The following is a 24,201-nucleotide window of genomic DNA, read 5'->3' on the forward strand; positions in this document are numbered from 1 at the left end:
AAACAAAATCTGAGCCTCACTGCACATGGAAATGAATTTCTCCTATAAAAGACTGAAGATGAAACAAGCTGTAGCTTGGAATGAAAAGGGAATAGTATTTACATGGTCTAGAGAGGACTATTGTGTCTTGGCTAATGTAATTACAGAATCATTTAGAGTCATTTATGTTGGAAGAGACCCTTAAGATCACCAAGTCCAATCATCAACCTAACACTACCAAGTCCACCACTAAACCATGTCCCTAAGTGCCACATCCATGTGTCTCTTAAATACCTCCAGGGATGGTTACTTAAGCACTTCCTTAGGCAGCCTGTTCCAATGCATAGCCTCCTTTTCCATGAAGAAATTTTTCCTGATATAGAACCTAACGCTTGTGCAACTTGAGACCATTTCCTTGCATCCTATCACTTGTCTCCTGATAAATGAGACTGACACTCTCCTTGCTGCAACCTCCTTTCTGGTAGCTTTAGAGAACAATGAGGTCTCCCCACACCCTTGTTTTCTCCATAAAAAGGAGTATCAGCCACTCCTCCCTGTTTTGTGTCATCTGCAAACTTGTTGAGTGTACACTCTGCCCCATCATCTAGCACATCAATAAAGATATTAAATAAGACTGGACCCAGTATTGACCCTTGCGCTACACCACTAGTTACTGTCCTCCAACTGGACTTTGTGCCACTGCTTATCACTCTCTGGGCTCAGCCATTTAGCTAGTTTTCAACCCACCTCACTATCTGCTCATCCAGACTGTATATCAAGAGCTTGTCTATAAGGATCTTATGGGAGACAGTGTCAAAGGCCTTACCGAAATCAAAGTAGACAATATCCATTGCTCTCCTCTCATCTACCAGGCTGGTCATTTCTTTGTAGAAGCTTATAAAATCAGTCAAGTATGAATTCCCCTTGGTAAATCCATGGTAAGTGTTCCTCATGAACACGAGCCAACAGTGTGCCCACGTGGCCAAGAAGGCTAATGGCATTCTGGCTTGTATCAGGAATAGTGTAGCCAGCAGGACCAGGGAGGTGATCGTCCCCTTGTATTCTGCTCTGGTGAGGCCACATCTCGAGTACTGTGTTCAGTTTTGGGTCCCTCACTACAAGAAAGACATCAAGGCCCTGAAGCATGTCCAGAGGATGATTACAAAACTGGTGAAGGCTCTGGAATGCAAGTCCTATGAGGATTTGCCGAGGGAACTGAAAGTGTTTAGTCTGGAGCAGAAGAGGCTCACAGGAGACCTTATTCCTCTTTACAACTACCTGCAAGGAAGGTGTGAGGAGCTGGGGGTTGGCCTCTTCTTGCAGATAGCTAGTGATAAGACCAGAGGGAATGGCCTCAAGTTGTGCCACGGAAGGTTCAGTTTGGAAATTAGGAGAAATTTCTTCTCAGAAATAGTTAGGCATTGGAATGGGTTGCCCAGGGAGGTGGTGGAGTCACCATCCCTGGAGGTGTTTAAGGAAAGGTTTGATGTGGTACTTTGGGACGTGGTTTAATGGATAATATTGGTGGTGGGGGATGGTCAGACCAGATGATCTTGGAGGTCTCTTTCAACCTTAACAAATCTATGATTCTATGATTTTCTTGTCCCTCATGTGCGTGAAAATGGCTTCCAGGATTAGCTGCTTTATCATCTTCCTAGGGTTTGAGGTGAGGCTGGACAGGCCTGTTCCCTGAGTCCTCCTCCCTGCTCTTTTTAAAGATAAGAGTGATACTTGCTTTCCTCCACTCTTCAGGCACTTCTTCATTTCACCATGATCAATCAAGGTTTATCAAGAGTGTCCTTGCCATGACATCTGCCAGCTGCCTCAGCACTCATAGGTGTATTCCATCAGGACCCACAGTGAATGAGCCCCATGAATGTCCAGTTTGCTTAAACCTGATACAATCTGATCCTCTTTCTTGGTCCATCTTCCTTGCTCTGGCCTTTCATTCTAGTCTCTGGGACCTGGGATTCCTGAAGGGCAGTCTTGCCAGTAAAGACTGAGGCAAAGAATGCATCTGAGTACCTCAGCCTGTGTACCTTTACCCTGTCCTCGGTACCCTGGTACCCCATTTCATACAGCAGCAGACCCACATTTTCCTTAGTCTTCCTTTTATTACTGGTGTATTAATATAAGCCCTTTCAAAGATCTTGGCCAGACTCAGTTCCATTTGGGCTTTAGCTTTTCTGACTTCATGCCTACATGCTCAGACAATCACAGAATCACAGAATTGTCTATGCTGGAAGAGACCTCCAAGATCACCTAGTCCAACCTCTGGCCTAACACTAACCAGTCCTCCACTAAACCATCTCACTATGTCTCTGTATTCTTCCCAGGTTACTCGTGACACACCTCCTGGCATTTTTGCCTTTCTATTCATTGGGGTGGACTGCTTTTGAGCCAAAAAGAGGTGATCCTTGAATATCGTTCAGCTTTCTTGGGCCACTCTTTCTTCCAGAGCTTTATCCCATAGAACTCTTCCAAGCAGATCCTTGAAAAAGCCAAAGTCAGTTTTCTCGAAAACAAGATGCCAGATGTGCTTTCCAACCTCAAACATTCTGTGATTATTTTGCAGTGTTCAGTGAAATAAATCTTTATGTCAATATTGTCAAAAAAGGTGAAGGTTAGATGTTGAGTATTATCACCTCCTTTTTCATCAAAATACTCCTTTTTCTCTCCCATTTTATCTGGGAAATATAAATTAGCGAAGTTGCTGTTCTCAGTTGCTTGATACTCATTTCACTTTCCAGCATACAAAAATAGAGCATTTTGATCGCGAACTTTGTAAAACAATTTTACTCATGAAAGAATGGTTTGTTTTTAATTTTGGAAGATAAAAGATAGCTTTTCATTATATTTCTCTTGCTCCATCTTTCCCTCAAAATCTAATGTGGGATTAAACTGGAATTATGTATCCCAACCCTCTATTGACTTGCCAAATTTAATCTCTAGGAGTAACAATTTGATGCAAAAGAATATTTTGAATTTCAGACTACTAAAGACTCAGGATAGTACTCAGTTGGCTACTGACTGTTACAGGGAATAGATCTAACAGGAGTACTCTCATGATGAGAAGGGGGAATAGTTCACAGTGTTAATTCCCCTGTATCTTTGTGCATTCAACAAATACATACTAACTCCCTGCAGCCTAACTCCAAACCTCTTTTCTACTCAAATGCAAGTGATCCAAGAGATAAGCCTAATTAATTTTTTTTTTGTTTGTTTGTTTGTTTTGTTTAAGAATAATTCTTCTCTCCATCTTAGGCATTCATTACTTTTGCCAATTGTCACATTTAGCATATTTATGTATTCATAATTCTTTCTTTACAGTATGTTGCAAAAGGAAGCGGAAGTCCTTTCTTACCTTTGGTTGCTGCTTCTTAAAAGGAAATACATTAATACCAGCTTAGTCATTATCACCTTCTTTACCTGGATATATGAATCTGAAGTTCTTCCACATGTATAGTCATCTGCTTCATCTGGTCCTTTAGCATAACACACGTTTCCTCTTTTGAACGTATTTCTTCCTCCTTCTTTTGAATAGTTTCTGTGAATTTCTTCTCCCATGTTTTGGATTCATCTATCACTCTATCCCTGTCATCCTGAAGGGAAGACATGCTCCTGGTGAACGCTGCAAGTTGGGCTAGTGTTTTGTTTAGGTTGCCTTCCAATTCCTTGGCTTCTTGATCCTTTGTTGTCAAGGAGTCTTGAACATCACGAACAGTTGTTTCCATATAGTCTTTCTCTCTCTGCAAAGTTGCCAGCTTTTCTTCCATGTTCTTGATTTCCTTTGAGTGCTTGTTTTTTTCCTGTTCCAGTCTTCTTTCAAAGTCCTCATCTTTTTTCTTCATTTGAATTTGAATATTCTCTTTGTTTGCACGTAACTCTTCTTTTACTTTGACACTCTCTGCTAGAACCCTTGCTGCCTCACTCTGTGTGTCATCCAATACTACTCTGCAGAGAGCAAGCTCTTTCTGGGCTTTACTGGTGTCTTCAAGTGCTTTTGCTAAAGTCTCTTTGGCTGCTTCTAGATCTTTCTGAGACTCACTCTGGACAAATTCCAGAGCTTTAACAGTTCTTTCTAAACTACTGATTTTTTCCTGGCTTTTAATACAGTCTTTCTGCAGCTGCTTAATCTCCTGCTGTTTCTGCCTCAGCAATTCCTGAAGCTCCTTTACATGTGTGCTACTGTCTCCCCTCCACGTGTTCTTTAGCTTTTCTACCTTTTGTTTTTCTGAACTTGTTTTACTATTCTCCTTTGCCATCTGACACTTCTCCTCCTCTACTTCATGTATCATTCTCTGCAAACTCTGAAGCTCACGTTTCAGTTGCTCATTTTCAATTTGGAAGTCTGTTGCATTTTGCTGATAGTTTCCAATACTCCCATTAAGTTCTGCCAGCTGATTCATGAGCCTTTCTTCCAAATCATCCTTCTCAGCCTCTAGAGTGTCCTTCAGTTCAGACATCCTGATAAGGTCTTCTTTTGTGTTTTGAACTGTTTGCTCCATCTTTGCTACTGTGTCCTGGAGAATATTCAGTTCATGGACTTTCACTTCCATTTGGGTCTCTAAAGCCCTTTTCTCACCTGCTAAAGTCTCCACACACACGCGGATGTCACCCAGCTGTTGTTCTGAAGCCCTCCTATTATCTTCTAGTTCTGTGATTCGCTCTGTGAGCTCAGCTATCTTTTTTACATAGATATTAAGATCCTCAGATAAGCTACTATCTTCAAAACCTTTTTGTTCCAGCTCTGCATTAGGAGATTTTGGTCTAAAGCTTAAATCCACTTGATTTTCAGTCCTCTCCATAGGTGGTGGCATGTCAACTGCCTGATTTGTTTCTTCTCCTGTTGTCTTCTGGGCAGCATACTTGTCTATCAGTTCTCTGCTTTCCTTCAGCTTGGATTCTGTTAACTGCAAGTGATGCTTTAAGTCTGTGATCTCTTGAGTAAGAGACTCTTTTTCAGCCATTACTGTTTCAAGCTGAGTAGAAAGAGACTGATAATCCCTCCTAGAGCTCTCCAGATCTTCTTTCAGGCTAATATTTGTAAATAAAGATACATCTCCGGTCCTGTGTAGGTCCTCATCTGTAGAATGTATCTCTGATCTAAGCCTCTCATTCTCCTCCTCTAGTTCCAGGATCTTTTGTTGCTTTGATTTTGCAAATTTCCTCATTTTCTCCTTCATTCCATCAATTTCCTGCCCAGCTTCCTGCAGCTGCTTATCTGTTTCTTCTCTTTTTGCTTCAGCACTTTTCAGCTTAATGAAAATTTCCTGCTTTTCCTGTCTAACAGTTTCCAAAACACGCTGAATCCGCTCAGCCTCATTACTCACATTTTCATACGATTGCAGGAGAGTTTCATATTCTTTCTGAAGCTCCCTATATTTCTCACGCCACTCAGAACTCTCAGCAGCTTGAAAACATTTCAAGGATTCCATCTCCTTCTCCTGCTTCTCTTTCTCTAGAACAACTCTGTCTAGAGTCAATTTAAGGTTTTTACAGCATCCATCAAGATTCTGATTTTCTCTAACTACCTTATCAACTTCTGCAATAAGTTTTTCTCGCTCTTCAGTGAGACCCACTAACTTTTCTGTTAAACTATCTGTTTCTTTAACATGGCCACATATTTCACTTTCCATATTTGTCAACTTGACAGAAAGATTCTCAATAATAGTTTTGGCATTTGCCAGTTCCTCTTTCAGAGATTTGCTCTCCTTTAATGCTTCTTTTCTAGAAATAAGTGCAGCTTGCAACTTTCTCTGCATTTGATTCTTCTGTTTAGCTGCTTCTGCATTGTCATCTTGCTTGTGCTGAATTTCAGGCTGCTCAGTTTGAGATCTCTCGCTTTGTTCTTCATGTACCTGAGCTTGAGTTTCAAACTGACTACAGAGTCTCTTGATCGAATCTTCTTTTTCCAGCAACTGTGCCTCTGCGTTAATGAGAGCTTCACTTTTCTGCCTTAACTGCAAATTAAGGAATTCAATTTCTTCATCCTTTTGATGCATAAGTGTTTTCAGGTCTTCCAGATTGTCTTCTCTAGAAACTTTTACTTGACTTTCCTCCAATTCTATCTGAAGTCTTGCTGTGTCAGCTTCAGCTTGGTCGGAGGTTCTAGTCAGTCCTGTCTCCGGAAACAACTGTGCTATGCGTTCTTGCAAACGAAAGACTAATTCTGATTTGCAAGCTAGTTCACTTTCCATATGGCTGACCTGATGTTCCAATTCCTCTTTTTCCATCTGCAATTTCTCAATTTTTGTCTTATACTCTTCCTCAGAAACACCTGCAACTTGTATAAGCTTGCTGTTTGTAGTATTTTCTGCTTCCAAGCACGAAGAATCCAACCAACCTTGATTCTCAGGAATACTCTCTCTTGATCCTCTCTGTTCTTGGAGTTGTCTGAGCTGAGCTTGGATGCTTTCCTTCTCTTTGCTTTGCATATCAAATTGTTCTTGTAAGATGTTGTAATCATCTTTCTGCTGTTTAAGCTGTTCTCTGTGATGCCTGTCTTTCTCTTGAGCCTTCTTTATAGTGTCTTTGCGAGACACCAGTGCTTCCTGAAGTTTTTTTTGAAGTTGTTCCTTTTCTTGTTCAAGAGTTGAAATCCTCTCTTCCAGAGCAGACTTCTGGTTTTCTTCAAGATTTGTAGCTGCTGAACAATTTTTTTCATTTTCTTCATAATCTTCTGGGCTTTTATTGGTTTCAGTTAGTTTGTCAGCAATTGTCTGACCTTTCATGATTTCAACTTCAATCGAATCTATGTTTGTCTTTCCTTGCAAGCTTTGCTTCATTTCCTCAATCACTGCGTGTAACTGTGCTTCAGCAGTTTCTTTATCCAGCAGGTCCTTCCGGATGCTCTGCAACTCCGATTCCTTTTCAGAAAGCAGTTGAATTAGATATTCCTCTCTGGGCTGGCTTTCAAGATTCACTTCTTGGCTTATTCTAACTGTCATATTTTCTCCTCCTTCAGCTTCTTGAGCCACTGAGTTTTCTGATTCAGCCTCTCTTCTCAGCTCTACTAATTCGTTCTCCAATTTGCTAACCTTCTTCAGGAGCTCCTTCCTGTTAACAAGTGCTGCTTGCAACTTCCGCTTTACTTGTTCATTTTCTTTTTTCAGAAGTTCAAGTTCACTTACTAATGTCTCACTTTCTTTACATGCTGCTTCTGTCCCATACTGCTGCTCAGATGATTCACAGCTCAGGTATGTATCTTTTGCTTTTATGTTTTCGTCTTTTTCCTCCTCGGCTTTTAATAAGAGGCTTGTTTTCTCTTTGAGACTCTTTAACTCAGTTTCTAGAGAAAATTTTTCTTCATTCAGCAGTACTATTTTCTCAGACATGCTGACACTGATCTCTGTCATCTGTTGTTCTTTCTCAAACAAGGTTTGTTGCAGGGTCTCTATACACCTGGTATGTTCAGCAACAAGCTGTTCTAGGCTTGCTGCTTCATGGCCCTTTAAGGTTAAGCTTTGGGAAAGCTCTTCTATCTCAGCTGTGTTTTTCCTCAGAAGTTGTTCCAGGTCAAGTACTTCACATTCCTTGTTCTGGACCTGGCTTCTCATGTCTTTTAGTTGCAGGTCCTGATCAGAAAGCTGAAGTTGTGCTTCATCCAAGTCTTTTTGCAAAGCTTCAATTTTTATCTCTTTGGATTTAAATTCATTTTTTAGGCTTTGGATTTGTTCTCTCAGAAGACTGTTCTGACTGTCTGACAGTCTCTGCTTTTCTGAAAGAGCTAGATTTTCCTCCAGTTGCTTCACTTGCTCCTTCAGTTCTGTTATGGTAGAAAGGTCCTTTGCCTGACAAAGGAGCTGATCTCTTTCTTCAGCCAAAACACGAAATGCACTCTCAGAATCCTCTATCTTTTTTCTGTATTCCTCAGCCAACTGGTTTAGCCTATTTATTTCATCATCTCTTTCTCCCAGATCTTTCTTATAGGATTCTTCTGATTTCTGCAGAATTATTTGCAGTTCTGTAACTTGATTTTGCAGCTTTATCAGATCTTCACATTGAGAGGTGCCAGGCTCTGAAACTGTTGTAGAGACTACCTGTGATTCTTCCATTTCCCTTCTGTCATGAACAGCACTCCCCTGGGGCACTTCTTGAAGACTGGTTTTGTTTTCCTGAAGTGCACTAATTTGCTGTATTTCTGTTTTTCTCAGTAATGAGCTATTGATCAACTTATTTTGTGCATCTGAAGCCTTTTGCTCTTCCCCGTCAAGATGCTGTATCTGGGAATTATCTTCCAGCTGGTTAGCTTCTTCTCCTGCTTCATTTACTGTAGAAGTTTGACTGTTTGGGTCCTTGAGCTGCCCTTTCAGAAATGCTATTTCTTCTTGGGCTTCTTTCAGTTCCAGCAGCAAAACTGACAGCTCCTTCTGTTTCTCTGCAGCAAGATATTCTAGAATTCCAGACATACATTTTTCCCCAGTAAACTGTTCACTTCCCCTGGGAAAGCCATCTGTTGTTGCCTAAAACACAACAAAAGGTTTCAATTTTCCTTTGAATCCTGTCAAAGGGACACTTTTCATTGTTCTCAAAGTATCTGCGTTCCACATTTTGCAGTTTAAGGTTACCCTTTCTTGTGCTATCAGGTGCAATACCCTTATTAAAAACAGGAGGACTCCTCAGGTCATTTCAGTTCCTGAATATATAAGGACAATATAAGAAGGACACGGTTGTATTAGAGAAAGTCCAGAGGAGGGCCACAAGGATGATCAAAGGGCTGGAACATGCCTTTCCTATGAAGACAGGCTGAGGGAGGTGGGGTTGCTCAGCCTGGAGAAGAGAAGGCTCTGGGGAGACCTTATAAGGGCCTTCCAGAACTTAAAGAGAGCCTACAGGAAAGCTGGGGAAGGACTCTTTATCAGGGAATGTAGTGATAGGACAAGGACTAATGGCTTTAAACTAAAAGTGGGTAGATTTAGATTTGGTGTTGGGAAGAAATTACTTACTATGAGGATAATAGTAAACATTATTTGTTTACTGGAACAGGTTGCCCAGAGAATTTGTGGATGCCCCATCCCTGGAATTGTTTAAGGCCAGGTTGGATGGAGCTTTGAGTAACTTGGTCTAGTGGAAGGTGTCCTTGCCCATTGTGGGGAGGGAGAGTTGGAATTAGATGATCTTTAAGGTCCCTTCCAACCCAAGCCATTCTATGATCCTATGAAGCAGCAGCATGAAAGACTGTTTTGAGGATTAAACCATAAATGTAACTTCCTGTTACCTTATTTCACATTCTTTCTTGGTTACAGGACAGTCTGATTCTGAAATGTCTCAGTTCTCCTGTGATTCTCAGATGTATTCCACTAGACTTATCTACCGTATCCATAGTCTCCGAAACAGGAGGTTTTGTCCCCTATTCTACTTGCCCATTTAATGTGGTTAAGAAATAATATAGAAACACATATTCCAGTATGCGTCTATCTCCAACGTATGAAGACTAAACAAAACATCTCGTCTAAAGTGCTTGAATTTTTCCAAATATTAAAGTTTCCTCTTACCCCCCAACACAGATGACAAGACAAAAACAGTCACAAATCCTGGCCATAAAGCATGGATCACCAGTACACAAATAAGTCAGTATCTCGTATTACAAAGACTGTCCATTCTACCAGGTTGGAGGGCAGAAATAATTTATGAGGAACTATTAAAAAAAGCTATGTATTAAATTATGATTACTACACCATTGCAACAACTAGTTGTTATTATGGGATGCTAAAACAAAAACAAAAACTGTTCTTTGGGGCTTCTGAAATTACAAGTAGTTACCATATCCATGGATTCATACAATATTGAAAAGTAAAAAGTATGGGGTAAAATTTGTACCTCAGGTAGCACCGAAGTATCATCAAAAGGCTTTTGCACTTCTGAATTCACCATCAATCCTGACACACCTAGTCATAAAATGTACATGTCACCATAAGTAAATGAGTTGTACATTAATTCAGTAGGTAATCAAACAGACAATTTACAGGACTGGAGTTTCTCCAGTTTCCAAGGTAGGAAATAAAAAAGGTCAATAGTTTGAAGCTATGGACTGGGTCCAGACATCCCCAAGCTCTGCAGATGCAAAAACTACTGCATTTACTGCATGCTGGCATCACCCAAGTCTACAGTATATCTAACCTCTACAAAAGGATGAAGAGACAAAGAGAAAAGTGAACCAGTACACTTGCACCCTTAAAAAAAAAAAAAAAAAAAAGAGGATTTTATTATGAACCCTGCAATTACACCTCTTCTTTGAGAAAATTACTTTTTTTTCTGATAGCTAAGTTAGCTCTGTCACACTGCTAGAACTACAATTAAAAAAAACCTCTGAAACCTCATTTTCTGTTTTGTTTTGCGTTGTTTCTTTTTTTTTGTTGTTTTGTTTGTTATTGTTGTCAAAAACGAAAAAATCCTAGAAAATTATAAATATGTGCATTAAGAAAAGCAAGGTTGTAAATCTAAGCTCTTAAATGCTAAGAAACACCAGAGATTATAGTAGTTGCCCATTCAGGTTTGATTTTGCTATTTTGCTCATATTGTTCTCTCCAACTACCTGAAAGGAAGTTGTGGGGAGCTGGGGTTAAGCCTCTTCTCACAGATAACTAGTGACAGGACTACAGGGAATGGCCTTAAGTTGCACCAGGGTTACTTTAGGTTGGAAATTAGGAGAAATTTCTTCTTAGAAAGAGTAGTCAGGCATTGGAATGGGTTGTCCAGGGAGGTGATAGAGTCACTGTCCCTTGGTGTGTTTACAGAAAGGTTGGACATGGTGCTCATGGACATGGTTTAGTGGGTGACATTGGTAGCAGGGGGATGGGCGGACCAGATGATCTTGGACATCTTTTCCAACCTTAATTATTCTATGATTCGATGATTGTTGGCAACAGCTTAAGCTTTCAAGCAATTAATCAAGTGATCATCTCTTCATGAAGTGCAAGAAGGTAGAGATATGAGCATTTAATCATAGCATTACTAACTTTTAGAAGCCTTACTCTGCAACCATCCAGGTAACAATTTTTAGTTGGTGGTAATGGTGGTTTTTTTTTTGTTTGTTTTGTTTTGTTTTTGATAATTTAGAGGTAGGGTGGGAAGGGAAGGCAGTAGTACCAGAGACAAAAAAAAAAAAACTTGCTAGTTTGAAGACAGGAACCCAATCTTTCATCTTACCTTAAGTCTCTTCCACGTACTACACATCAGTCTCTGCATCAACAAATAGCCTCCTTCAAAACGTTCTCCCTTTCTCACAGTATTAGGGACAGTAGTAGGGACTACTTTTTTCTTCTCTTCTGATGCATTACTTCTTGCCTGCAATAGTGTTTTCTCTTCTAACTCCTGTGTATCTTTGCTAATTCTTGTGTATCTTTAGATTCTGACCTGAAAGCTCTGCTTTCCAAATCACCTTGGATTTTTCCATGACGACTCTCGAATTTCCACAGTTTTAAGGTCAATGTAATTTATTCTATGTCCTTACCTCTCAGTGTAGGAGAGCAATCTACATAAGAGGCTGGATCTTCCAGAGTCTGCAAGTCTTGCATTTTCACCTCAGATCCAGCATTTTTGTTCTATTGGTGGAAGAAAACATACTTAGTTTTGAGCTACGATCTTTGCATTGGAAGATAGCTATCTGAGCTGCTGTTCTGCCAAGCTTTGAGTAAAAACTGACATTCCCTACTTTAGACCAATTTCTGATGCCTAACAGAAATAAAATTAAAAAAAAATAGATTATTTATGATGGTAAGCGGAAGACTAAGACATCTTTCTAAGATGAAAGACTAAGACTAAGACATCAGGTTACGGTATCCGATCAGAATTAGGGGATGAGTTCAGGATATTACTGAATGCAATTAACCTCCTTTCCACCTTGCTTACTCTTTCATCTTCAGTGCTTCAAAGCAACTGACAATAGATTTTTAACTTTTCACTGAACCACCCAAGCAGTGCATGTGAGAAATCACGTGTTTGTCACTGTATGCTTTACTGTTGGAGCAGATAAAGAACCTGCAGTCTCTCAAGGAAAGTTATACTAGGCTACATAACGTAAATGAATTAACTACTCAACAAGAATCTATTAACTGCTATACCTTACCCGCAACACTAGAGTAAAACGTCTTTAAAAAAATCTACTCCTCTCTCCTCTTGAAAAACAAAGACAAAAACAACATCCCAGTAATGTAAGGACATAAAACAAAATGAAGTGAATAGAATTAACACTTGCTGTAACTATCTAGAACATAAGTACATGGGGTGCTAACAGGTTACCCAGTCATACGGAAGCAATCTCCAGACCCACGTTCTAGAGTACTTTTGCCTTTGCAAGCGGCACACATTGAAATGAAATGTACGGGCTGCATTAAAGTAATTTGTGTACACAACACAAACTGCATGTATTGGAATTGGATTAATCTTTGCCTAAAGTAATGGGTCAGGAGCGTGAGTTGCAGGATACAGCTGTCCAAATGTGAACACTGGATAAAAACTATTTATATAGGCATATATATGTATGAAGGCACTGAAATGGACACTTCCAGAGTTGGATTCGTCCACTGTTTTAAACACCCACCTTGGTCAAGGTGAATCATATGCTAAAGCACCTAGTCTCACCAATGCTTATAAAGGGGCTCTATAAAATAGCTCAGAGGCATACAGCTGCCCTTGAAAAGACCACATGCATGCGTTTACACGTGTATATACCTGTTGATCCACTAGATTAGACCTCAAAAATAGGCAATTGGAATGTAAGGCTCTGAAGTCAAGCAGGATGAACTGACTCAGAATGCATGAGTCCCAAATGTCAACTTTTGCCCTAATTACTCCATAGCAATACAAACTTAAGGAAACAGTCTTTGGCATTTTCATATGTAACACCTTCCATCCTCATTTTTAAATCAAAAGCTAATAAAAAATTCAATAAATACATGTATGAAGCTTGATCTTTTACTATACAATTACTGGAGAAGGAGAGAAGCTGGAAACTTCAAACTGCCAACTCTCTCAGTTGGAGAGGATTGTTTTAGATAAAACACAGCATCATCTTCTTTCCCCCTGCAGGCAGACTGGAACAGAGTGCAGCAGTCTGGAAAGAGCCCAGACCATGCCCTAAGCTGACAAACAATTCTACAACAAATTCTTATTACAGATATACATTGGCAGCTATCTCCATCACCTGGCTGACTGAGTATAAAGCAAAGGAGAAGGCAGGCAATCCTGCACTCTTCTCACCAATGGATTACCTGCAACTGTACCTAAACCTGTTCACAGTGAAAGAATATATAGTCTAGTCTCCTGTTTGACAAAGAGAACTCAGCTTCTTCCAGTCAGTCTGCCAGATCCCCAAAAGGGCAGCGGGGATAAATAGGGTTTGAAAGGTATCCTATAATGACAATTGAACCTTTGGAATCGTGTTTCCTGAGACTTCCCTCAGTTTAGCCTATGATTTAGCTGCAGAACTAACTCATAAGAGGTATAAAATAGCAAGAATATGGATTGGGTGAATGAAGGACACAAGAATTCCACACAGACAGCAAAGGGAAATACAGTCTGATAAGAACACAGGACAAGCAGTATTTGGAAGCTATTTCTGTCTTTCGCCATTAATCCGGTTAATAATAACCTTTCAAAGAGGATTGTTAAAAAAGGCCATAACAGCTTAGCTGTTTTAAGGCCAGTCCTTGACCTGTTTTAGTTTTGGCTTATTTTTGCTGCTTAATCATTACCTCCTTTGAATTTTCTGCAACCATCGCAGCTTCCTGCTGAGGCTCCTGGAGAACAAGTTGCAAGTGTGGTATCTCTGAAACATTCAAGAACGCATGCACATGAAACAATTTATTTGAAAATTGAAACTCTCATTTAGAGAGTGACATGATATACTTTCAGGAACTTTAGAGAACAGGACACGTGGCTCTAAGCAGCACTTCTGCACTGAAGATACATAACATTGTCATTGGATAATGTGTTAGTGATTTTTTTCCCTGAAAGATACAAACTATCAAAATAAATTAATGATTTAAAAAAAAAAAGAAAACTTGCTGTTCTTTTCCCTTTCTCCTTCCCCTGAAGAGGGGAAATAGAGAGAGATGTGATGGTCTCTTCTCCCTGGTAACCAGTGATACAAAATGTGTGGGAATGGTATAAAGCTGCACCAGGGAAGATTCAGACTAGATATTTGGAAAAATTTCTTTACTGTGGGGATGGTCAAACACTGGAGCAGGCTTCTTAGCAAGGTGGTTGACGACTAACGGCTGTCAACATTCAAGAGGCATTTGGATAACGTCCTTAATAATATGCTTAAACTTTGGTCTAGCCCTGAAGAGGTCAGACAGGTGGACTTGATGATCTTTGTTGGTCCTTTCCAACTGAATTATTCTATTGTTATTTAGATTGAAATTAAAGTCCAAAGAAGGGCGACGAAGCTGGTGAGGGGCCTGGAGAACAAGTCCTACGAGGAGCGGCTGAAGGAGCTGGGCTTGTTCAGCCTGGAGAAGAGGAGGCTCAGGGGCGACCTTATCGCTCTCTACAGATACCTTAAAGGAGGCTGTAGTGAGGTGGGGGTTGGCCTGTTCTCCCACGTGCCTGGTGACAGGACGAGGGGGAATGGGCTAAAGTTGCGCCAGGGGAGTTTTAGGTTGGATGTTAGGAAGAACTTCTTTACTGAAAGGGTCGTTAGGCACTGGAACAGGCTGCCCAGGGAAGTGGTGGAGTCACCATCCCTGGAGGTCTTTAAAAGACGTTTAGATGTAGAGCTTAGGGATATGGTTTAGTGGGGACTGTTAGTGTTAGGTTAGAGGTTGGACTCGATGATCTTGAGGTCTCTTCCAACCTAGAAATTCTGTGATTCTGTGATAGCTGATAGAGCTTCAAGTTTTGAAAATCATTCTTAAAAAGGAAGGGAAAGAAAGAATTATTGTAGCAGAATGCTTCAAATTTCATTAGCATAAAAATGAAAGAGAAATTGTCAAAGCTGGGAGAGAATAAAAACACTGGAGGGCCACTGTCCAAATCAAGAACAGTACAAGAATTCATCTGCTGTTTGACTCAGGATATTTTTATTTTTATTTCTGAGAACTGGCATGTAAACACCATTCATGATAGGTATGTCACTATACTGTATATGATGAAATGACTGAATTGGTAGATAAGGGGAGAGCATAAGTATTGTCTACACATACTTCAGTAAGGCTTCTGCCACAGAGCAACATAAAATCCCTACAGACAAGCTCTTGAGGTATGGGCCAGGCCCAGAAGATGGTTTTTAGCAGAATGAAGTCTACCTGGAAGCCAGTAACTAACCACAGAGCCAATGTGTCAATACTGGGTCCAAGGCTGTTCAACCTCTTCCTTAATCATCTGGAGACCACCAAAGGCCTCTAAGATGATTAAAGGGTTAGAGCATGTCTCCTGTGAGGAAAGGCTGAGAAAACTGAGACTTTTTAGCCTAGACACCTGAAGGGGGGGAGGGGTCAAAGAAGATGGAGTCAGGCTCCTTCCAGTGGTGCCCAGTGACAAGACATGAGGCAATGGACACAAATTTGAAACACAGGAAACACTGTCTGAACACAGAAAAAAACATTTTTTGCTGCCTTTTATTTTTTTTTTTTTTTTAACTGTGAAGGTAACGGAGCAGTGGTACATGTTGCCTAGAGAGGCTGTGGAATTTCCCTTGGAGATATTTAAAAGACAGCTGGACATGGTCCTGGATAAGCAGCTCTGTGTGATCCTTCTTGAGGAGGAGAGATGGACAAGATTACCTTCAAAGGTCCCTTCCAACCTTAACCGTTCTACAATACTCAAAACATTCTGATACTCAAAAGCAAAAGAAAGGCAAAAACATGTCCTGTACCATATAGAATCATAGAATGGTTTGGGTAGAAAGGCACCTTTAAAGATCATCTAGTCCAACCCTTGTGCCAAGGGCAAGGATGTCTTTCACTACAATTACATCACTCTAAGCACGATTCAACCTGACTTTGAACACTTCCAGTGACTGGGCATCCACAACTACTCTGAGCAACTTGTTCCACAACCTTCATCATGAAACATTTCTTCCTTATATCCAATCTAAATCTACCCTCTTTCAGATTAAAACCTTTGCCCCTCATCCTGTCACTACAGTCCCCAGTAAAAAAGCCTTTTTTATCAGCCCCCTTTACAAATTCAAAAAGGTCTCCTCAGAGGCTTCTATTATTGTCCAGGTTGAACAACACCAACTTTGTCAAGCTTTCTTCATAGAAGAGGTGTTCCAACCCTCTGAACATTTTAGTAGCCCTGCTCTGGACCTAATTTAACAGGTCCATATCTTCCTCGTACTGGTGATTGCAGAGCTAGTTACAGTACTCCAGGTGAGGTCTCACCAGCAGAGTGGAAGGAGAGAATCACCCTTGACCTCTGGCCACACTTCTTGCAAAGCCCAGGATATGACTGGTTTTCCAATTTACAAGCACACATTGCAAGCCCATATCCAATTTTTCATCCACCATGTCCTGGTTTCAGTTAGCACAGAATTAATTTTCTTCCTAGTAGCTGGTGGAATGCTGTGTTTTGGCTTGGGATGAGAAGAGTGCTGATAACACCCCGATGCTTTAATTGTTGCAGAGCAGTGCTTATACTAAGCCAAGGACATCTCAGCCTTTTGCTCTGTCCTGCCAGCGGGCAGGCTGGGGGTGCAGTAAGAGCTGGGAGGGGACAGACCCAGGACAGGTGACCCAAACTAGCCAAAGGGGTATTCCATACCATCTGACGTCATGCTAAACAATATATAGGGGTGGCTAGCCGGGGGGAGGGGGCCGGACTGCTCGGGGTTAGGCTGGGCATCGGTCAGCGAGTGGTGAGCAATTGCATTGTGCATCACTTGTTTGTACATACTATTATTACTTTCCTATTATCACCATTGTATTATTATTGTTATTATTTTATTATTATTTTGTTATTATTATTTTCCTGTCTTATTAAACTGTCTTTATCTCAACTCACGGGCTTCACTTTCCATTTCTCTCCCCCGTCCCAGAGAGGGAGGGGGGAGGGTGAGCGAACGGCTGCGTGGTGTTTAGCTGCCGGCCGGGTTAAACCACGACACACCAGTATCCCCAAGTCCTTCTTTGCAGGGCTACTCTCAATCATTTCATCATCCATTCCATGCTGATGTTGGGGATTGCTGTGATCCAGGTGCAGGACTTTCTACTTGACTTTGTTGGACTTCATGAGGTTTATATAGGCACAGTTATCACACCTGTCAAGGTCCCTCTGGATGGCATCCCTTCCCAGTAGTGTATCAACCGCACCATTCAGCCTGATGTCATCCGCAAACTTTTTGAGGTTGCACTCAATTTCACTATTGATTTTATTAGTAATGTTATATTGTATTGGTCCCAGTACAGACCCTTAAGAGACAGCACTCATTACTGGTTTCCATTTGAACACTGGGTTATTGACTGTAACTCCTTGGATGCTGTCATCCAGTCAATTCCTTATCCATCTATCAGTTTGTCCATCAAAACCATTAGCTACCCAATTTTGAAGCAAGAGTGCTGTGGGGGACTAGAAAGGCATTATAGAAATCCAGGTAGATGATAACAGTTGTTCTTCCCTTGTTCACTGATGCAATGATCAGTTATGGAAACTGGGGTCTACAGTAACTGAAAAAATACAAATGTTGTATTTTCAAACAACATTCAAAGTACTTCAAACAAAGGAACAAAAAGATGATCTGGAAAACTGCAAGCTGGTGTGCCTTACTTTGGTCTCTTGGAAAAATCACAAAATGTATCCTCTTGGTAGAAAGAATCATAGAATCATTCAGGTTGGAAAAGACCTAAGATCATCTAGTCCAACTGTTCACCTAGTACTAATGTCCACCACTAAAACATGTCTAAGGTCTAAATATACACGTTTTTGGAAGACCTTCACAGGTGGTGTCTCAACTACTTCCCTGGGCAGCCTATTCCAATGCCACACAACCCCTTCAGTAAATAAATTTATTCTAATATCCAACCTAAACCTCCTCTGTTTCAACTTGAGACCATTTCCCCTTGTCTAATCACTTGGTGCTTGGGAGAAGTGCCCAATACCCACCTCGCTACAACCTCCTTTAAGGTAATTGTAGAGTATGATAAGGTCTCCCCTTAGCCTTCTTTTCTCTAGGCTAAACAACCCTAGTTCCTTCAGCCACTACTAATAAGGCTTGTTTTCTAGACCCTTCACCAGCTTCATTGCCCTCCTTTGGACACACTCCAGCACCCCAATGTCCTTGTAGAGTGGGGCCCAAAACTGAATACTCAGTTCAGTTACTCACTAAACCATGTCCCTAAATACCACATTGAACCTTTCCTTAAACACCCCCAGGGATGGTGACTTCACCACCTCCCTGGGCAACCCCTTCCAATGCCTAACCACTCTGAAATAAAGAACATAAACCGAAGCAAGCTTAGAAGACCACTGAGATGGTCATGTGAGGAGAGGCTGAGGCAACAGGGCTTATTTAGCTTGGATAAGATGCAGCTTTGTAGACACCTAAAAGAAGCCTTCCAACACCTGTGAAGAGGTTCTTGAGAAGACAAAGCCAGGGTTTTTAGAGTGGTGCAAGTTACGAGGATGTAAGACAACAGGCATATGCTGAAACAAAATAGGTTCCAACTGGATATCATAAAAATCATTTCTTCCATGAGGACAGTGAAGTGTCAGAAGAGGCTGCCCAGGAGGTTGTATAGTCATCATCCTGGAAGTTTTCAAGACCTGACTAGACAAAGGCCTCAGCAACTTGGTCTGATCTCATAGCTGACCCTGCTTTGAACAGGAAGCTTGACTACAGTCTGCCTGAGATAACTTCCGGCATAAATTATTCTGTGATTCTATGATTCATCTTAGTTCTAATTCTATTAGCTAGAGGTGCTGCCTGAACCCTTCAGTATATGAGTTAATAAATTCTACTTTTAACAACCGGAAAGAATTAGCATTTTTTAAGATCTTGTCAACAAAAGCATATTGAACCAGTAACTGTGGACATGTTTTTTTCTAAAATAGATAAGAAGGAGGATAATTATACCCTCTTCAGTCTTCTGTCTTTCCAAGTTTTCTGTGGATAGTAGTAAAGTCTCAGTCCCATCTTCCTTCTGTATCATTTTTTCCTGTGAAGTTGTTTCATCCTGTTTAAACATAGGATGGAGGAGAGAGACAAGTTTGCATACAATTTTTACAAAAGCATTAGTCTTTGATTTTTCAGTTAGCCCTTTAACATATCAGTTGGCAACTTCTGAATTAGTCAGATTGTGTCCTAGTTTTGCCCAGCATCTTATAGTCATAACATGTCTGCCCATGAGCTGAGAGAACCCAAAACAATCTTTCTGAAGCAACACCACATTAAAAAGAAATTTTAAACATTTCACTCTGTTTCAGTTCCTCAACATATGGGAAAATTTTACAAGACTTATGAAAATACCATACCTCTTTCTTCAATTCAGAGACCTCCAACACTGGCCAGGATTTCAGCTTATTCTGACAGCATACAAATTCTTCAGATTTCTGTATAAGTTCATCTAAAGGAGGAAGGAAAAAAGGGAGTTAAGGTGTACCTTTTTTGCTGAAATATACCCAGTTTACATGTATGCACTATAGTACATGGAATCTCTGTATTTTCTTATGACTCATCATAAAAGCAAAGTCAAGTAGAAGGCAACCCAGATATCCTTCGGTTCTTGAAAATCTGCTTCACCAAAATACCATGCTTACTCACCCTGTAGTTTCTTTATTGTAGTACTGTTTTCAGCAGACAGCATCAACAGTTGGTCAACATCCTGTTTCAGCTTATCATTTTCAGCTACAAGGGCAGCATAGCTAGACTGGAGCTCTTGTTCAGCCACCTTAAGACAACCGATCTGTAGGTTTTTCTCTTCCACCTCCTGCCTTTGTTTCTTCTCTAGTCCTCTATATCTCTCTAATTCCACTTGCGCCATTCTTGCCTCTTGTAGCTGTTCTGAGAGACACTGTACCTCCTCCTGCAAGTGATGGCAGGACAGCTTCCTCTCGGCTAGTTCCATCTCCATTTTCTCTCTAAGACTCTGAGACTCTTGTCTCTCTACATCTAGCACATCTTTCAGAGAGCTTAGATCCGCTGACATCTTCTGGCATTGATCTTGTAACATCTGTAAAAAGATATGGAAATTAATTTAACTCTTATCTAGATCAATTCAGCACCAAAGCAAAATACCTGAAGTAAATCTTAAAATTGCCATTATATCCTCCTCAGATATTTAAGTAGCAGAACAAATGAAATAAACATGAGAGAAATCTCAGTTTCTTAGAGAGAACCTGCCCTACTACATCCTTCTTGAAAGGACATAAAGCTGGGGTAAACATGAACTCACAATTTCAGTTCAACTCCCAAAACTAAAGAAAAGAAAAATCTAAATTTACTGCAGGGGAATAGACAAGAAGAAAACAGTAGAACGGTTACCATGAATTCTGTTTTAGAGGAAAGAAAGCTTCCCAAAAAGGGGAAGAAGCACGACAACAGAAAAAGGAGAATTAAGGAGGACAATTAACAAATGGAACAAAAGTGTGCATGTGAAATTGGGTTAAAAATGCTGAAAAAGGAAACCATAAGTGACAGAGCACTCTACACAATGCCCAGCGTAGAGAAGGAAGTTCACCAAATTTCCTTCTCCTGGGCCTATGGATGATCAACATATTTAGTTTCCGGAGGAGGTTGATGAGGAGCTCCCTTTACACTATGGGTAGGAAGAGAAGCTTCCACCGCATGGCCCATGGCCTTAGGATGTAGGTATACCTGGATCTCCTGATGACCATATAATGGGCACAAGGGGATTCAGAGCGTGGAAGAGGAATCAGGAGACCCTAACAACCGTGCCATGAAGATATTGTCCTGGTTTCAGTTAGAACAGAGTTAATTTTCTTCCTAGTAGTTGGTAGAATGCTATGTTTTGGCTTAGGATGAGAAGAGTGCTGATAACACCCCGATGTTTTAATTGTTGCAGAGCAGTGCTTACACAAGCCAAGGACATCTCAGCCTTTTGCTCTGTCCTGCCAACGGGCAGGCTGGGGGTGCAGTAAGAGCTGAGAGGGGACAGACCCAGGACAGGTGACCCAAACTGGCCAAAGGGGTATTCCATCCCATCTGACGTCATGCTAAACAATATATAGGGGTGGCTAGCTGGGGGGAGGGGCACCGGACTGCTCGGGGTTAGGCTGGGCATCGGTCAGCGAGTGGTGAGCAATTGCATTGTGCATCACTTGTTTGTACACATTATTAGTAGTAGTACTATTATCATCATTGTATTATTATTATTATTATTATTATTATTATTATTATTATTATTATTATTATTATTATTATTATTTTCCTGTCTTATTAAACTGTCTTTATCTCAACTCACGGGCTTCACTTTCCATTTCTCTCCCCCGTCCCAGAGAGGGAGGGGGGAGGGTGAGCGAACAGCTGCGTGGTGTTTAGCTGCCGGCCGGGTTAAACCACGACAGGTATCCATGCTACCACTCCACAAAACTCTCTGGCAAGCAGTAAAAACAACAGTGAGTACAAGTCAGTTCACTGAGGTTCCTCACCTCTTCTTGATAGTAAGAGGTCCCACCACTGTGCCTGGTTGGGATACATGAACAAGAAAATAGAGTGCTGCATAAAACTTTTAAAGAAATGAAAAAAGTTTCCAAAATGAGGCTCAGCACTGGACAGGCTTTGCGGAGTGTGTGTGTGTAGAAGCTATGAAGGCTTACAAAACAGATGTCCATCAGGGACATCTGGGTATCAGGTAGGAAATATTTTCTCTCGGCATGTGACTGAAGCAAGACAGGAGTCCTGGCCATTGCTGGAGGAATTATTGGGCAGGCTACAATTCTGATTCATTATGGTGACTCCTATGAGAAGAGGTCCATAGCATTTTGCTTACTTGTAAACTGTATTGTAATCTAGCATTACTCTACCACTGGGGACTGGGCTATAAGGGGTCAGAAGAAAGCCATTGTGAAAGAGCTCCAAATTACGTTTACAAAACATATTGAAAATCAGAGCTCTTCAACCAATATACATGAAAGGAACAAAAAGTGTTTTTTTGCCTCCTCATCAAAACTACATTTCATCCACTAAACACCTTATGCAAATTCTGTAATAATAATGATAATAACAAAATACATGTACATTACCAAGAAGAATCACCAAAATAAACATGCTTCTTTGTTCATTGTCTTCAAGATCTAAACAGGAAGAAACTATTTCCAAAATATTCAAGAAGTTTCCAGCATTTTGGTTAGAAATCAATTTCTTTCTGCTTCTCTCCAAATGTACAAGACAATGAATCAGCTCACATTTGCTTCCTACAAATACCTTGAGACCTTTCAAAGCCTGACCAACAGATCTGGAAGTAGATCAACCTGTTGTGTTCTGATAGAGCATAATTATAAATAAATAAAGGACGAGAGGTGGTAGAATTAGATATTGCTTTGAGACCAAGGATATTTATAATAAAATCTATCATTTCTCCAGGAAGAACAATATTAATGTTCAAAGCTTGAATTAACTAAGGACACTGGAGAACAGCACAACCAGTGACAACAGTAGAGGTCTCTTTTGTTTGTATGTAGAAACGATGAGCATTTGAGCTTAAAAATTAGTTTGTTAAATATCTGCTTGTTTGACCAGAAGCGCAACTGATGTACTGCACCACTCTCCCACGAGACTGATAAAGCAGAAGGTCATTCTGGACGGTGGAGATTTTCAGAAGTTGTGTTATTGAGGGGGAAAAAAAAGGTACTCATCATACATCTGCAAACAAATCTTTTAAGGGATCTCATCTCAAGGGGCATATGTATATATAGTCATATATGCAGAGACTTGATCTCATTTTATTCACACTCCAAAATGATTAGGTAAGAGCCAATACCATTGCAGAAGCTGTGTCATACTACCAAGTCCTTAGGAAGTTGCACCAAAGAACATCTGCCTTTGATCTGGCCAGGACACTGTAGTCCAGAACAGTGTAGCTATATTAGCACCATGCTAGGTACTTTTGTCTTAGGTGAAGCACTGTGTATTTGTCAGCTTTGAATGCACGAGACAGCAGTGCACAGTGTGGTTAGATTTTGTCCCTGTTCACATGCACATAAACGACACTGCTAGAGAGGTCTTCCGAAGCATCTTTAGCCCTATTGCTTGGCTGGACCAACTGTAAGCAACGCACAGAGACCTGTAGCTCTAAAACCTGCCTTAGAAAAAGTTCAATTTGAGTGCAGATGCGCATGTTAGTGTGGTGGCTAGAGCCCCCTAAAAAACTATCACCTGGAAAATCTATAGCTAGCCACAAAACCAGATTACAGAATCACAGAATCACACAGAATCACAGAATTTCTAGGTTGGAAGAGACCTCAAGATCATCGAGTCCAACCTCTGACCTAACACTAACAGTCCCCACTAAACCATATCCCTAAGCTCTACATCTAAACGTCTTTTAAAGACTTACAGGGATGGTGACTCCACCACTTCCCTGGGCAGCCTGGTCCAATGTCTAACAACCCTTTCGGTAAAGAAGTTCTTCCTAAGATCCAACCTAAAACTCCCCTGGCGCAACTTAAGCCCATTCCCCCTCATCCTGTCACCAGGCACGTGGGAGAACAGACCAAGATTAATCGTTACAGAGCCTTGTAGTCCAATAATATAGCATTGACACTACTAGTAACAGGGCTCAAAGCTTTACATTGTATTTACAAGTCCTCAGGAACAAGGCTCATCAAGCCTGCTGTCTGCCCATGCCTTAAATTCCTGGAAATGATTTTACTTAGTTTAGCTATAAAAATTTTTCTTCTTACCATGTAAATAAGCAAAATTTGTTTTACTTATCTTCATATGGTATTATTGCAGCTTTTTTATTTTTTCTGTAATAGATAGCAGCTACAAAGACCTACTCTTTGTAAAATGAAATAGGTATGACTAACAGTGTAGAGTAGAAAAGTGTAGGCCTGGTGAGACAGCAGAGGCATTGAGAAGCAGGAACACAGAATGGGATGCAGGGAAGTACGTGAAGGCAGGGAATGACAGAAGGTGAGGCACACATTGGAACTGGAGACCCCAAGGCTATAAACATTTCACCAGTGGTCAGTTGAAAAAATGCACACTGAGAACTGGAGAAAATTGGACAGAGTAGTAACAAAATAGACAAAGAAATAGAACTCTATTTGATGACATAAAGCATGACATGTAGACAATATCATTTTATCTCTACGACA

The 24,201-nt window shown here is 40.7% G+C and overlaps 1 protein-coding gene across 7 annotated transcripts in view; it reads right to left on the reverse strand.

Moving 5' to 3' along the window:
- The window catches only part of GOLGB1 (golgin B1), a 61,698-nt gene that overhangs the window by 18,329 nt on the left and 19,168 nt on the right, over positions 1-24,201 (reverse strand). For 4 of the 7 annotated variants that reach the window (XM_068670249.1, XM_068670245.1, XM_068670246.1 and 1 more), the window contains exons 9-15: positions 19,685-20,093; positions 19,396-19,487; positions 18,998-19,097; positions 13,677-13,750; positions 11,435-11,525; positions 9,802-9,869; positions 3,409-8,444 (exon numbers count right to left, since the gene is read on the reverse strand). In XM_068670249.1, coding sequence (XP_068526350.1) covers positions 3,409-8,444; positions 9,802-9,869; positions 11,435-11,525; positions 13,677-13,750; positions 18,998-19,097; positions 19,396-19,487; positions 19,685-20,093 — 5,870 coding nt within the window. Of the gene's footprint in view, positions 1-3,408; positions 8,445-9,801; positions 9,870-11,434; positions 11,526-13,676; positions 13,751-18,997; positions 19,098-19,395; positions 19,490-19,684; positions 20,094-24,201 lie in introns of those variants that run through there. The other 3 variants (XM_068670251.1, XM_068670250.1, XM_068670252.1) reach the window with 3 other exon arrangements.

This window comes from Anas acuta, chromosome 1, assembly GCF_963932015.1.
Source record: "Anas acuta chromosome 1, bAnaAcu1.1, whole genome shotgun sequence".
Taxonomy (NCBI): domain Eukaryota; kingdom Metazoa; phylum Chordata; class Aves; order Anseriformes; family Anatidae; genus Anas; species Anas acuta.